Consider the following 17,169-nt stretch of genomic DNA (forward strand, 5'->3'; position numbering starts at 1 on the left):
TTATGTGATAAATATGCACAAATCTTGTTCAAAATCAAACTGACACAACACCTTTATAATACTAGTTTGTAAGTTTGAACAAATTTTGATCAAAGATATATACTCTAGACTGGAAACAAGCTCAACGAATCCGATGGAAGATTTCGTTATTTATGGGTCTCCATGCAAGATCCTGATGGTATAGACCCATAATTTAAGTCTTATTAAAGTGGAATCGGAATATTGCCTATAGAGTGTTGGCAAGCTCAGAACATCAGGCTGATAATTGCCAGAATAGTAACAAGATGAAATAATCTGATTCAAAATCATGAATATCCGTAAACCTCGCTCATTATCGAACCTCGCTCATTATCGAAGTGGATATTTTGATGATATACGACTATAGTCCAAGTTTGAAGTCGTACCAGAAATATGCCCCAGAGTAGTACAAAATAGTTGTTTACGGATGGATGATACCAGAATCTCACCTGACCTTATGGCTAGGTGAGCTAAAACTTCATCCAACTTCCAGTGCAATTACTAGGAGATGACGAAGTTTACATGCGAACGCCTTGCTTTCTGCCCACGGAGACTGATATTTTTTATCTGGCATATGTTGTTACAATAATTAAAAATGAACATTGCAGACAGGAAATAAAGAGTTTTAAAAAACCAAAAAAAAACCAAAAAAAAAAAACAAACAAACAATAAATCGATACCCCGCTTTAAACAGTTGACAACTTAATTCCGTCGTTAAAACAGTTTACAACTTGACTCCATCCTTTAAACCGTCGACAAATTGACTCCTCTTTTGAAGCATTATAAAAGGCTTGCTCGACTTTCTCTGACGAAACCATGACTGTATGAATGTACATATCTATCAGGAACATTATAGCTGATAATTCATCTTCTATATTCTCACTTACCATTGTAGCTAAGAATGGATTTGGTACGTTCTCGTTTCCCATTCTAGTTGAGATTGGATCTGGTAAGTTCCCACTCATGATTCTAGTTGAGACTGGATCTGGCAAGTTCTCACCTTTCGTTCTAGTAGCGATTGTATCTTTTAAGTTTTCACTTATCATTCTAGTTTAGTGTCTTGTATCTTGGTCAACGTTCCTGTTCGCTGCCGTAATATATTTTCCTCGATAAAAAAAACTATCATCTGCCTGTTTTTCTGTGTACATTTTATCCGGCAGAGACTTATTTTAACTCTTAAAAGGATTGAGTTCTGAAATAGGGGACGAAATTGATTGAAAAATAAAATAAAATTTTGCACAATATTCCAAATATCAATGAAGAAAACATCACATTTTGAAAGAAACAGAATACAACAATTTAGAGGAAATGTTGTTATTTAGTTAGTGGTTTGTCTCTGTTCGCCCTACTTAATAACAGTAAGACTGCGCATATAAAACATAAAAGATAAGTAAATAAATAAATGATAGATATATAATTAAATGTTTCAGGCTGAGGTGTATACATAATTAAAAGTTTCAGGCTGAGGTGTTTGGTAATTACTTATACATAATGGAAGTTAGTATGATTTCTTTATGGAAAAGTAATTGCTTTGCATCTCTGTTAAATATCTGCTATATTTAGCGTTGGTTTTATCACACATAGGGTTATGGGAATGTTTTTAAAGGAGCAAAAGGAGTTCCCAGTTAAACTCTACATACAAAGCCAAACTTGTTGATGTGATAGTAAGTTTAGCTATAAATTAATTATTCGAGAGTAGAGATAAACCCTTTCAACAACTAATCCTTGATGTAATTTCATTACCTTGAGCCACTTGAAAAAAATGCATTATTTTGCTTATTTTGCAATACTTGCTATATGAAAAAGATACCTACTTTGACCTTGACCTGTGAATCCGAGATCCTCTTTGACATGCAATGATTGATTTCTATCTCCGAACATTTTTTATATATCATTGGTTGTTTCAAACAGGTTGAAGAGACATTGTGGTTGATCTTGACCTTTCACCATCTTAAAACCTACTAAGTACAAGTCCAAATCAATGCTAATAATCTTTTCAGCACAATTTCCATGACTACCATTCCAATGATACATTTTTGGCCTATATTCGATAGCATGGGTATCGAGTCAACATCTGACCCAGACCTCCAGCCGGTGTCGCCGTACATTTTACATATATAAACTTAATTGACGGGCAGAAAAATTATGTAGTATATACGAAATAAATAATGAGAAGTAATTGTGGACTAAATCGAGAAATCCTACATTAAACGACATTTTATATTTATACGTTTTCTTTCCCTCTAGAAATGGAATACAGATCTCGAGCGTGAGGCCAGACTATGGGTGGAAGAGTGTTTTTTTGACCATCAACTGGCCGGGCATGGCGAGAACATGTATTTTAGCACCGGAAAGAGACAAGAAAACGTCCTGATTAGGGATGCGTTGAGAGCCTGGCACAGGGAGAAAAAAAATTACAAGTACGGGAAGGATTGTGGGAATGCGTGCCATTATACACAGGTAAATTCTAAAAGAAAACAAACCTAACAAACAAACAACAAATGACAACAACATTTATAATAGAAAATCATTATTTGATACCGACCATAATCATCTAGTGTTATTATTCCAAAGTGATAATACATATTTTTTTCTCCCTTCACAAGAAGAATTAACTAAAGATACATTTTTTCGACGTGCTTTATTTGTTAAAAATGTCAACAAAAAAAACGATGGTGTATAATGAAATCAACTATAAGGACATTTGAGGTTTATATTGAGAATAACTGCGTTCATATCATGTATGTATGTAGGTAGGTAGGTAGGTAGGTAGGTAGGTATCTTAATATAGAAAAGCAAACATAAATTAGATACAAACTAAAAACATGCCAATGAACCCCATCGTTGGGGAAACCGGTTATACCAATTTATCCACCTGACATATAGACATTCAAGGTCTAAATAGGTTTCAAAATATATGGTACAGAACAAAGGAAACATATTACATGGCTGTACATTACGTCATAAAGTTAGGTCATGCATTCCACATGTTGTTTGTTTCTTCGAATATGTTTTCTTTCCCCTTCAATTCTTGCCTAATGAATGGCAATCTGTATCAACTAATTATATGGACAAATCGTAGAAATGACACTAAATTTTGAATTATTAGGTTGCCCTCGTCATTACGAGATATATAGCAGTATATCAAATGAAACGAGCTACTGCCCTCATCATTACGAGATATATACCAGTGTTTCAAATGAAACGAGTTACTGTCCTCGTCGTTACGAGATATATACCAGTGTTTCAAATAAAACAGTTACTGCATTCGTCATTACAAGATATATACCAGTGTTTCGAATAAAACGAGTTACTGCCCTCGTCATTACAAGATATATAGCAGTATATCAAATGAAACGAGTTACTGCCCTCGTCATTACGAGATATATAGCAGAGTTTCAAATGAAACGAGTTACTGATTGCCTTGTTTTGACATGATTATTTAGAGATGATCAATTCATATACGTAAGTTGTGGCAACATGTCAGTAAGACATCAAAGATATATCAATATGTCATCATCTCTACATAATCGTGACACTACAATGCAATCAGTAACTCGTCTAGTTGGTATAAAAGATGCCTTGATCACTTATTCCATGAAAATATCTCACACACAACTTTACTATCTTAATATCTGGAAACGCCTTCGTTCTTAGATGTAATCGGCGCACCTGAGACAATATAGTAAATTCATTTAAATGGTGTGGCTTGTTGCAAAGCATGCTCAAAGTCATTACAGGACGCTTATTGGACGATTTATTAGATACGGATAGTTGTGGTCTGCTAATATTTCTTGAAGTAACAGAGTACTTTCTTATTGGACTGTCTTGCTCATATCATAGAAGAGAAGCTGAATCTGATAAGAAAGTGGTGTGCGCACGCTGTAAATAGTACAGTGGTGTGTGCGCACGCTGTAAATAGTACAGTGTACCCGATAATACTGGACTATCATTTTAAGAATAAGTGGGTACCCAAGAAGAATTCTATTTCTTGATATTGTTAGGTATATTTAATTTGGAATGGGTTTTTTGTGTGCATTTCTAAATGATTATATATTATCTACATATACATTTTGTACTTTATCTTGTCCAAACTCAAACTCACTATGTACCTAACTAGAGTCATTGATTTTGGAAACAACATAATACATAGCTAATATTTATCTGTAAGACCAGATTAAATATTAGAACCATTATCAATAGAAGTAAGCATGTTTATCTTAATCTGAGTCTAGGATGCTGGTATTCCCCCATATAAATATCTGGCCTAGATAACTTTCCCATGTTTTCTTTATTATAATTTCGTAATGGATCTTGTCTTGTTGACAACTTAGAATGTTTTAACAATGAAGTTTCGACCCTCATCCTGGTTCTATTTTTGTGTCTTAGCTTTTTACGTAATGTTGCTTACTTGAGAATTTATTCATTCTTGCCTTAACATCTTGAAGCAAAATCAGTCTTATTGTTATGTTCAGTTTCGTTTGGGTGCAATTACTTATTCAAATTATTATTCACTGGAAATACAAAGTGATCATCAGTAATATTCTTGTTTTACGTGTTTTGGTTTTTACAAAACGTAACAAAAAAGTGAAGACAAAAAGCTTTGTAAAATTTAACAAATAATTTATTTCCCTAGAAAAACAAGGTAAAATTGAGAAAAAGAACTTATGGTTCTACGAATCAAATCCAAAAATAATCCAAGAATAATCCAAGAATAAAAAATAGAAGTTAGAGTAATAAAAAGTCCTAATGAAACTGAGTTCGAATCCCGATGAATCCAAAATCAAAGGTGATGACGTATGCTGTGGTCAGTGTCGTACTGATGTGTCAACAGTTCTTTGTTGAGTCACAGAAATTAATATTCCAGTGTTTGAATGCTGTGTAAACTTCGATAACCGTCCTTGCCCAAGAATTAATTTTGAGCACTGGTAATTCCAAGGAAAACAAACTTGAAATCCAAATAATTAGAAGAAACCAAAATAATTAGCAAAGAAAAAAAAAATGGTTTCAAGATAAAATACTTTAACTTTTCAACAAGTGTTATGGCAAGAGTAACTATTCTTTTTCAAAATATCAACAATAAGTCTATCTACGAGCAAAACAGATGCCCGGATGTGGGTCAGTTCGCAGGAAAAATCAGAGTTTGAAACAATTGTTCATGTTATTTGTCGTACTCCAAGCATGGCCTCGATTCCACTTTATGAATCTTACTCTGAGAAAGAATATAACATAAATTAAAAAAGCTGTTTACTTCGACTCTTACTGGTTCTGAATCAAGGTCAGGTACTAAGTCAGCATTAGATATAAAGTTTCTATCATTATATGTTTACTACTGAATTAAATTTCTGGACAATGTCAAATCCAGTAAATAAAATTACATTACAATAACATGTAATGGAATAAAACACTTAAAACTAATAAGCAAACAATTAAATTAAATCAAATATAAATTAAATCAAATATGCATAACACTTGGAAACAAACATTAATTTGGAATTATGGTGAATTCAGACAAGAATATATTTGGTTTATAATATTGTGATACATCAGAAGACTGTAGCACATCGTCACAATCCAGGCTATCAACACATTCAATATTGGAATTTAATTGGAATACCACTAGACTTCAGTTCTAACTTATACATTTGGACTCGTGGTAGAACCTTACGGACCATTTGGGATTTAATTTACAATACTGTAAGTTCTTTTTAAATTTTCGCATAACAAATATCTTCTGAAATAAAAAAATATTTGTTGAGTTTTACAAAACGTTTGGTTTTCGCTCTTTTCTGTTACTTAGTTTAATACTATGGAGTCGTAACAGGAAATGTTACTTAGTTTATTATCGTAATGTCGTAACAATATCATGTCCTATTTTCGATTACTTCTGCGTGCTTAGTTAAAGGGGTTTGGATTATCTATCGATCGAATCTTGCAAAACAACTAAAGGAATATTAAATATGTGATCTAAAATGAACATAAAAAATATCCTTTGAATAACTCATCTTATCTGTTCCTTAAATATCAAATTAGACATGGATTGTAAGCATTGGACAATGTATCAGTTTGGATCCGGAAACTGGACGACTGGTTGCAGCTTTGCAGGTTGCGAAAGTTTTAATGTTAGCAGGTAAAACTGTCAGTATGGTGCATAATGTGTCCAAGTGTTAACAAATAAAATTTGGGGCGAGAAGCTGGAAAAATAATTTTCAACACCTATCAGCTAGATTTATTCAGTGATCATATTTACTGTGGCAAATTACTCCTTAAACCCACTGATACGTGGACACATCAAACTGCATTGTGTTGCAAGTGCAAAATTCAAGTGATCGCTGACCAATACATTAGTTATAACTAAATGCTTCGTTGTCTTTGGATGACACTACTATACTACCATCAAAGATTGATCATAGTTATTTCTTGCACTTTTATTATAGAACGTCCTCTTTGCTTTATCTGGGGTTTTGGGTGGATGTGAATTTTTGTGCTATTTTTATTCTTTCCGTAGAAGAGTACTTTTATTTGCAAGACTGTCCCGTTCATAATTACATAAAAATACACAGTATAATAAATGAATAATGCACCCGTCACATATCCTGCAAATTGAACTCAGCAGTCTACTACTACTGCTACTACTACTGCTAATAATAATAATAGCAATAATAATAATAACAATAATAATAACAATAATAAGAAGAATAATAATGTGGACTTAGTACAGCGCATGATCCATAAGATACAACGATAAGGTTACAGAAACAAACACTATGAAATTACAAAACAGAAAAATGCTGACAATAATTAAGGAAGCAAACATTATTAATTTGTTAAGGCTATTCTTTCTGATGAAATAAGCGAGTTTTAAGAGCACTTCTGTATGAGATCTCAGTGTCTTTGTGTCTAGGATCAATGGGCAATACGTTTCACAAAGCTGGGCCCTAATATGCAAAAGAGCATTGTCCGTCTTACTTCGTTTAACAGTTGGAACAATGAGAATGCAAGTGTCTGGATTAGAAGCGTAAGTTTCTAAGTGGTGTGTACAATGGGTGAAGTCAGATAGGTATACTGGACTGGAGCCAGTCAAAGAAATGTAGCATAGTGAACAGATTATGTATGGTTCTGGTTCGAACGGTTAGCCAGTGGAAGTTACAGAGCAGGGGGATATGTGCTCAGTTCTTCGCACTCTAAGAATAATCAAAGCAGCTGTGTTTTGAAAATTTTGAAGTTTTTGAGTTTGTGAAGTAGATACTGAGACGAACCAGATATAATTTTATTGCAATAGTCTATTCTTGAAAGTACTACGGTACACACAAGTGTTAAATTGCATCAGCTGAAAAGAATTGCGAATGGACCTGATGAGTCTCAGCTCCAGATATGCTGCATTGCATATATATTCATAACATGTTGCTGTAATGAGAGAGTACTGTCGAGAGTGACACCTAGGTTTCTTACTGACTGTTGGAGTGTAATGTTGGCATTGCTGATACTTATTGTTTGAGGTAGAGGATGTAAATGAGAAATTCTTTGCGTGGTGATCAGGATGACTTCAGTTTTATCACCATTCATCAGCAACTTGTTACAGGACATCCATGACTACACATCGGAAATGCACTTCTCTATGCCTGGGATTGTAGCCTTAGCTTCAGCTGGTCAGGTAGATTTGTATTTTAGTGTCGCCAGTGTACACTTATTGAGACACCGGATGTTGACACTTGAGAACGGCTGAGTATATAAAATGAAAAGAAATGGTGCCGAGAACAGATTTTTGTGGAACAACAAAGCATAAATCAACTGGGCTGGAATATTTTCCGTTAACGGACACAATTTGTCTCTTGTTGACTAAGCAAGACTTGCCCATTGTAAGGCCTATCGTGAATACCAAATGCATGCTGGAGACGGTGAAATAATATATCATGGTCTATTGTGTCAAATGCTGCAGGGAAGTCAAGGAGGGTGATTACTGTAATATTTCCACAATGCAAAGCACAATGAAGGTCGTCAACTACTTCCAGAACGTCAGTTTCAGTACTGTGGGGATGTTCGTACTATACATTGCTAAAATGACTATTTGAATTCAGACGAGATACAAGATGGGATCGAATAATTATTTCTAATATTTTTTACATGAATGGGATGTTAAAAACAGAGCGGTAGTTCTTTAAATCCTTATGGTCAAGCGTCGGTTTCTTCACCAGAGGCTATGCAATGGCAGTTTTAAACAATGATAGGAATTCTGCGAATGAGAGAGAAATATTGACAACATCGGTTATATAAAGCAATATTGAATTTAAGCACCCAAGCAGTAGTGATATCGGAATCATATCAAGTTGACATTACTATGTGGTGCTCATGGAATTGTATGTACAAACTCCAAAGAGACAGGTTCAAATGCTGTTAAACGTTGCCGTTGATATTCTGTATCACAAATGAAATTGTGTTGTCAAGCTTTTCTCTAATGGATTGTCCTTTGTCACGGAAGAAATCTGCAAACAGGTCCGGAAGGTCGACCGGAGAGAAGGTCGTAGGAAGTGGTGTACATTTATTTATTTCTTGACATTATCTTTTTCGTAATCTCGAATAGCTGTTTGGAGCTGGAACCTTCAGTGATCTTACTCCTGTAGTGGACTGATTTTGCTACATAAACTGTTTGTGACATTCTTCTTAGCAGCTTCATAGATCAGCTAATGAATAGAGAGGCTTGTGGAAAGCTAAATCTTCTTAGCCTCACAGAGTTCTCTTTTAAGAGTTCGAAGCTGGCCTCTAACACTAATACACCATGGACAACACCATGCCATTAACTGGTTGCTGGGTCATGTTGTCAAGCAATAAACGCAAGCACTTATCAAGTATTTCTGCTGTAGGAGGTAACGAAGTTGTTAGGTTTTCCTGGATGTCATGCATTAGTTAAGGTCTATTCATCATGTGGAGATTTCTTTTAGTAGCATAGTGGATGGAGTATTACATACTGATACGTTGAGATGGCATATGACGCAGAGGTGATCTGATTCAAATGAAGACTACAATATGACCATCAGGTCTACGAAGAATCCAGTCTAACGTGTGGTGGGTTGGCTGACTGGTTGTTTTAAGTTGCAGATGTGAATAGAATCTAGGAGATTTTACATATACGGGTTTCCAAGACATTAAAAATGAAAGGTAATGTCTCCCAAGAATAATCATGTTGCCACCTATAAAATTTTCATACTCCGGGAGGTTATGAATTTCCATACCGCTGGAGGTTATGAATTTCCATACTCTGCGAGGTTATGAAACTGCTCCAAAAGAGAGATACAGTCAGCTAGTATATTCAACTACGGGGAGAGCGGTAGATGAAAAAAAAAAAAGATTGACCTTTTGTTCGATTGTGAATGAGGTTTGGGTCAGTTCAATATGATGTGTGGTATAAAACGTTGGATTAAGGTGTTCTTTGCAATGCAGTGTGAACGTCTTGGTGGAATAACCTGAGGGTGTTATATCCGCTGATTTTGGCTCGTCGCCAGATCTTTTTAGTCTTGTTTCTCCGTCGATATCCTGACCGTTGATAAGGTGACTACTTCATTGCGCCTTTCCAGTGCTCCTACTAAATGAGCGTTGAATATTACAATACGCAACGGTTGCTCAGACTTCAATGTTGACAATGTAAGAGTATTTGGAGTTGTTATCCAAATTAACGGTCGAATTTTCAAAATGCTGTGACGAGAAAGAGCGGAAGGGAGATATCTGGAATTTTTCTTATTGTTTTATGCCGGTAGACTTTAAACCAACGTTTTTTATTTCGCTTTTATTTACATTTAAGTAAACATGAATGGAGTCCCAGATCGTTAAGTCTAGTGCACAATGCAGTGTGGAGTACCGACGAGCGTTTTTTTTTTTTTGACGCAGTATGGAGTGCCAACGAGTGGTTTTTAATGCAGTCTTGAGTGCTAACGAATGGTTATTTAATTCAATTAACGAGGGTCCATCGTAGCATAAACCAGTCGTCTTGCGAGTGACGTCATGTACAAAACAAAAGGTGTTTTCAGCATTTGGTTATGATGACTGAGAAAAGTCTAATAGTTCGCATTTCCAAAGCAAGTAAATGAAGAAACACATTACAACAGAATACCGATGCGTGATTAAAACACTAATTTAGACGAATACTGTCAACAAGCACATGTATAATGAAAAACGGCACACATATACGGAGTAGCTGTCACAAGCCTGTCAAGTGTGGCGGCCGCTTTGAATTTGTACTGTTCCACTCTTCTTTATGTGATGATAAATCTTTCTCGTATATGCTACCAAATATAAGACTTATGCCAAATAGTGTCATCAAAATAATGTCTTGAAACAATACTCTTCAAAAAAAACCATGCAGCAAAAATGATATGCAACAAAACAAAGTGAAGTCCTTCACACATGTCATACATCCCTTTGACGTTACTCTTACGTAAAGTACGAACCTTGTAGATGCCTGAAATTTGATGGGTGTGTTCACTTTTGAAATCACCACATGCTGAAGGTACATGTACGTAGATGTGAGATATAGAAACTGCACTGAATATTATCTTGTTTTTGTTTTCACGAGCACGTAAAACAGTTTGTTATCGTCACACTGTCAAATATTGTCTAAAGATATATTGGAGAAAGATCCAGGGAAATATTTGTGGTTGATTTTAATGCCCAACATAAGAAACTCTAAGATCGCACTCTCGAAGGTCAAATGGGAACAGTTTAATAATCTAGTTTTGCTTATACATTTGAACCATTCCTATCAACACTGTATTTAATAATGTTAAGTAAGTCAGAGTACAAGGCTGTCAAGTTATTCAAATGTCAGGTACATGTATAGCCGCTGAACATATTCCTATATCTGTATTCTGTTATTTCCTGTGGTCGAGCAGGAGTATCGAATATCGCCTTCGTTTCTATCGAGGGATGCAGTGTTGATTCAAGAACGAACTGAATACCAGTAAAACACTGAAGCATGTTTCACTGCAATCGAAACTATACGTTCTAGAACACGTTATGATATCAAAAATCTTTAATTGATAATTGTGAACTCTATGATACTAAAGAAAAAATCATTATCTACATATAACCATCATAACATATCCAGGTGGAATTCAAACGTCAATAGAACCCCTTCCTTCGAGATGGATCGAAAGTGATAATGGACAGTTCAAGATCGGCCATGTGTAATTTAATCATAAAAGTTAAAGGCTGAATAAGAATGCAGATAACTTCAGAGTACAAGAAAAAGACATATTAGATTTTAAAAAGCGTTGGTTTGAAGAACAGATACAGAAGCTGATTGTGATATTCGATAATTGTGGTATTTCATGAAAGCGAAACACGATATAAATTTAAAAGATTGTTTTGAGAAGAAGAAAAAACGACGGAAAGCATAGTACATCACACCAAGAAGTAGGAAACACCATCTCCGATTTCTTTCAGATGTGGTGTGAATTATCCCCGTATTGAAAAGGAAGATGACTGCATAAAAATGAAAGGCAATCCCCATACGTAAACATACATAATACTCCCTTTACATTAGAAGAGATATAACAAAACGGAACATATTATAATGCATAAAGCGCAATGAATAGATGATGTATGTACAGATGAGGTACAGAATATTCATTATAGAAAACTTTGACAAGTACTAAGCATATCTTTTAATGCTATTTGTCCAATCAGATATGTCCCAGGTACGTGAAAGCATGGATTAATTGTGTCTGTTTAGAAAAGTAATCGGCGTCTTCCTAGATATGATGAAGCGACTTGGTACAGTATAGCACAATGGTCTATTTTAAAATAATCTGTTAATCTTGGATTATCTGGGAAAATGCTCTCCTGCGTAAGGAATGCATGTCCAGATGTTAAACGTTCAGCACTTGTCAATAGAGTTTATTAAAAATTATTTCCAAAAAAACATGGCGTAAGATAAGGAACATAAGGAACATGCGTGACTTTAGACTTACTTGAAACATCACACATTGGAGCGAGTCTTTACTGCAGTAATCCGATTGAAGTGAATGATCTTGCCTTGTTACTAACGATATCATCAAACCAGTATCACATTTTGTGAGACACAGCGGTAAAGTATGCAAAAGATTGGTGCTCGACTCTCAGCCCAGAGAAAAGTTCTATCTATTAATTACAAAAGTACCAATCTATGCTCCTGTAATTGGTATGTAGTCAATAAATCACTAGAAACAATGCTTGGAACGCAACACATTGATATCCCATAACAAGCTAACCTTAAATGTTGTTCTGACAGTGACAAGGTGCGTTACAACAGGAGGAATGTCTTTTATTCAGCAAAAACTATATTCGTTTCCAGATCTTACCCAAACAAACAAAATCTTTCTTCAAAGACATTATAAGTACATGATAAACGGAAACAATAGAAATAAGCTTGTTTTACTTTAATAGTTGCAATTTTCCTGCTAAAATAAAAAATAAAATGGAAACATTGTTTTTTATGCAGCAAACTTTGACCGAATAGTGAAGTTTCAATGATCGTTTGCGAAAGATAGATTTTACTTTTTTCTCGAAAACTACATAGCCAAAATTATACTAAGATTGTGGAAATATATGTTACAAAGAAAGAAAATTTGAGCACGGCTACAAGTCGGTATACTGACCTGTATTCCAAAGTTAGCATTCAAGTCATGTCATCAACCTGTCTAACTCAATGAAATGCAAAATTAATGCATGCACTAGAGTTATTTAGGGATGATAATAGTGTGTGTGGTAGTAGATATCATTAAATATATATTAGTTTTGCTGGCGCGGTATTCATGAATTCGTGTATTAACATGTACATAGACTGCATTTCTTGCTTGGATAATCCTTAGAACTATATAAACGTACAAGTAGTATACACTGAATGTAAATTGTATTATCAAACTTCACCAAAAAAGAATAGTGTCCCTTAATGATCACAGTAACCTACATTGAAGTTTGTTTGTCCCATAATAATTACAGTAAGGGAATTGAAGTTTGTGTGTCCCATAATGATGACAGTAAGGGAATTGAAGTTTGTTTGTCCCATAATGATGACAGTAAGGGAATTGAAGTTTGTTTGTCCCATAATGATGACAGTAAGGGAATTGAAGTTTGTTTGTCCCATAATGATGACAGTAAGGGAATTGAAGTTTGTTTGTCCCATAATGATCACAGTAAGGGAATTTAAGTTACTAGTCACAGATTTTCGCAAGATGATTTAAACCCTCCTTTTAAACACTCATTTTGACTTTCCACCTGATTTGGATTCTTTAACCTTGCAAACAAATATTTCAAGTTTGATCCAGATAACACCAAGACGTGATATCCATTGCAGAACAGGACTTTTCATTTATATGAAAGAAATCTGGTGGATCACCATCATCACCATCAATGTCTTGGATCTTTCCAGTGTGCCAGTTATGTGTATTGTGCCGCTTCAGAGCCTCCAAGCGGAACGAAAATATTCGATGTAGGAAGTGTTTCACCAATCGCTACGCTAAAGTCAGTACCACACTGCAGATTTACACCAAATACCAGTGTATATGCCTGCCGTGCGTGTTCTACTGGAGAGGCCCCAATGTGTTCAGCTGACCAGGTTGTCTACTGCACATACCTCCCAGAAACAACTGACCTCTCTCACAAACAATATGAGATTCTTTTCCATGAATATAGTGGATCTTCATCGAGCCTTTAACAGGCTTAACCTTGAGATTGTTGATCCTTTTTAACTTAGGATTATATTTTATTTAGGGACAAAACTGAAAATGATATTTATATCTGAACTGGTTGCCCAGGTGCATAAAAAAACGTTCTTAGAATATTTTATGACACAACAACAACAACTCTTCACAGCCTTCTTTGCTATCCGTTCGATCGTTCCTTCTAACACTCTGTAGGTCCCAATACCGTGCCCTGCTTCGAAATAATCTCATAGTACATTCGTGATTTTTTGGTAGGTGGCAACCAGTGAAAGATTTGTTTATTTCTATACTGACTGATAGGACTGTCCGTCGACTTAATGTACTATATCTACTTCGTGATCTAGAATTTTCATTTCAGAAATCATTATCCTTCCCTTTCTCTTTAAAATTGACTCTTGTCCACCGCTCGACTGGGATTTCTTTACCACGGGCCAATATTAAGAAATATTATTTCATAAAAAAAAAACAACACTTTCTTGAGTGCTGAGTTTTAGATAGCTTCCATAGTAAAACCCTGAGGTGGAAATAAGGTAGGCAAATATATTTATAATTGCACAACCGGAATATAATAACTTTATTAATATTTCATGTAAAAATATTTCCTTATAAATAATCAGTTGTTACATTTTAGAAAAAAATGTACGTTACCTAGAGTCACTTATATTTCTTTCTGGTCAATGCTGTAAGCAGGAACATATCAAATGCTAGTTTAAAAAAAATCAGCTGCTATTGTGTACTCAAAAATGATACATAGACAAATTTTCTTTGCGTAAAATAACAATTTTATGTAATATTTGGTCAAGAGAGTATTTACATAGGTTATAGACAGAAACCGGCCGTTAATAAAAAATGCAAATAAAGATGTGGTAAGCTCCCACCCTAAGACCGCCAGCGCCGACACGTTACCATACCAGGTGTCACAGTCAATACACTACTGAGCAAACTGGTATAGGGGGGTATCACGGTACCAATTGTTTTTCCATAGACCTTAATGCTAATGTTTGGAGAAATAAATATATTTTCTATCCTACTTTAGCGTGCATGTCACAGACTTTTCTAGAGAGCTGTGTTAGATTGTCAATTTGACAAGGACAAAACCACGTACTCCATTGCATTTAAGAGAGATAACTCTGCTGGAACTATACAGGGTAAGAGTTATCTAGTCACAACAGACACGGTTTCAGACATGTGTACCACATCTTTTTAAAAAATCATAAAAAATACAAATATCATCTAGATAGGAATTAACATAATCTCACATGTTGAAAGGAGACACAACTTTTTTAAGCCTTACAGAAAGTACAACTCTTACATAATGCACCAATCACAGCTAGTTTTGTTGTTTATTTCGAAATACAATGTTCCCTACACCTTAAGCTCCGCCCACCTGGACTTGCGCAATTGGTACCGTTATACCACAGGCTAAACAGTTCCTCGATTTTACCACACTAGGTGCCAGTTGGGCGGAGTTTATTCATTGTACTGAAAATATGTTCTGCTACTGCGAGAAGTTACGAATAGATAAGTATTTGTGAATGAAAATGTATCAAAAATTGTTTCTTTTTCCAGTTCCATCTACAACATCGGTTACTATCGATTAGTTCCGACTTGTTGCAATGACAGTCGCTGTGGCTGCGATTTCCGACATACCCAGACCAAAGGTGGTTGCCGCGGCGATTTTACAAACTCTATCGGCGACAACACACACGTGTTTGTATTCACGAGAGGCGAGGTTTACTTGATGATTTCATCTAGCAGATGTTGTTCCAGTTTGATTATTTTCTCGCGCGGTCGTTTTGAGAGTCTGTCATGATTGTTTTCTCCCGTCGGTCATTTTAAGGGTCCGTCATACTTCTTTTACTAATACTGTCATCGTGGAGACAAATTACTCCACGTGGACGCGCTTCCAACTAAACACTTTTCTTCATTTAACAACCGTCATGCAATCATAGAAAATATCTGCCGGGGGAGTATTAAGGTCTCCGGCAAGTTTGACTTACTGATATTTGGCACCACGTTGATTTAGAAACGCACTAGTACTTTTTTCCTTTTCCCTTTAACGATCCTTTTCGTCTAAGAACTGTTACGCTGACAAGTGCGTCCTTGTTGAATAACAGTTGATGTCTTTTATTCTTAGTTGAGTCTGTGTTGGTTTACCATAATAGCTGGAGAATGTTACCGAAGTGAATTTGACTGTGAATTTTGCTTCATCGTTGTTGAAACAATCGATGGCTTATTTCACGCTTGCGGTGACGTCACTTTTTTGTCGCGCGTTTTCACCTAGCGTCAATATTCATTGACAACTAGAACATAGTTCCTATCAACGTTAGTATCGGCTGTCCAAATGCCCGTCCGCAAATTCCGCGACATCGTCATCGCGATCATAATCCATCATGGATATGTAATAACGAATGTTAAACACAAGCTCCAAACGACGGTTCAATACCCTTCCCGATAAATGTTGAATATTTCAAACTGAATTTCAACTTCTGTGACTAATGATATTGATACTACAAATGTGAAAAATTCACAATGAGTCACATGGTTGGTTTTGTCGATTCGTGAAAGTAGTGAAAAAAATCCAAAATGTCGCTAATTATGTATCAACTTTACTATTCTACTCCACCAACCTTTAGTTCCAGTTATGATAACAAAAGATGAGCTGACTTGCGCACATTTAAGATGCGAATTACACGTGCATAAAAGTGCATGTCGAACACAGGCTGCATAGGTCCAGGTGTTCCAACGAACAATAGTAAATCACATCTGACTACAGCTGATTTGTTCAGCTACTTCCGTTGTATTTGTTTGACTGTTGGAAAGCGAAGTTTCCACAAGAACATTCAAACATTCCAATCCGCGCAGATGATATACGGTTTATTCATCTTCCGTTGTACAGGGATAAATTCTAGAATGTTTATGCTTGGTGTTGTCATCATTATCTGCTACGGTTTCTCACTGATTTAACCACGGTAAAATTATTATCCGCGAGCAATATTTACCTGCTTAATACGTGCCCGCATGGAAGCCCTTTACTCCCTGATGCCTACTGTTTGTCGTTATATCATTCGTGGAAAATCTTTTATAAAAACATAATGATATCCGCACCACCGAGCAATCCATGTTGCTCAGCATTAGTAAATCAATATTGTACCGAAAATTTCTCACCGTGGATAGTCAAATCATCTGAAGGCCTGTATCAAAACCGAAACTTACTGATGTCGGTGCTGGGTACATGAAATTCGACGTTGCCAAACTTAAGTTCTCATGGGTATTGCTATATTTCTAGGCTGATCTTTGTTGCTTCCGCGCACGCAGCGTCATTTCAAAAAATCGGTTTTCATTAATTGTCACATTGATTAATGACGATGGTGGAATATACACTGGTGTCGGAATATAGCTAGATCATCGTAAAGGTTTGTATGGGAAAATGTGAAGTTGAACTTCCACGCAACTG

At 35.6% G+C, this 17,169-nt stretch overlaps 1 protein-coding gene across 2 annotated transcripts in view; it reads left to right on the plus strand.

Annotated features, from left to right (window-relative positions):
* LOC149806330 (uncharacterized) overlaps positions 1–17,169 on the plus strand; it is a 73,173-nt gene that overhangs the window by 18,446 nt on the left and 37,558 nt on the right. For both annotated transcript variants that reach the window (XM_089951646.1, XM_089951656.1), the window contains exon 2: positions 2,266–2,478. In XM_089951646.1, coding sequence (XP_089807772.1) covers positions 2,266–2,478 — 213 coding nt within the window. The remainder of the gene's footprint in view (positions 1–2,265; positions 2,479–17,169) is intronic.

Source organism: Sinohyriopsis cumingii, chromosome 1, assembly GCF_028554795.1.
Source record: "Sinohyriopsis cumingii isolate HCF-2022 chromosome 1, ASM2855479v2, whole genome shotgun sequence".
Taxonomy (NCBI): domain Eukaryota; kingdom Metazoa; phylum Mollusca; class Bivalvia; order Unionida; family Unionidae; genus Sinohyriopsis; species Sinohyriopsis cumingii.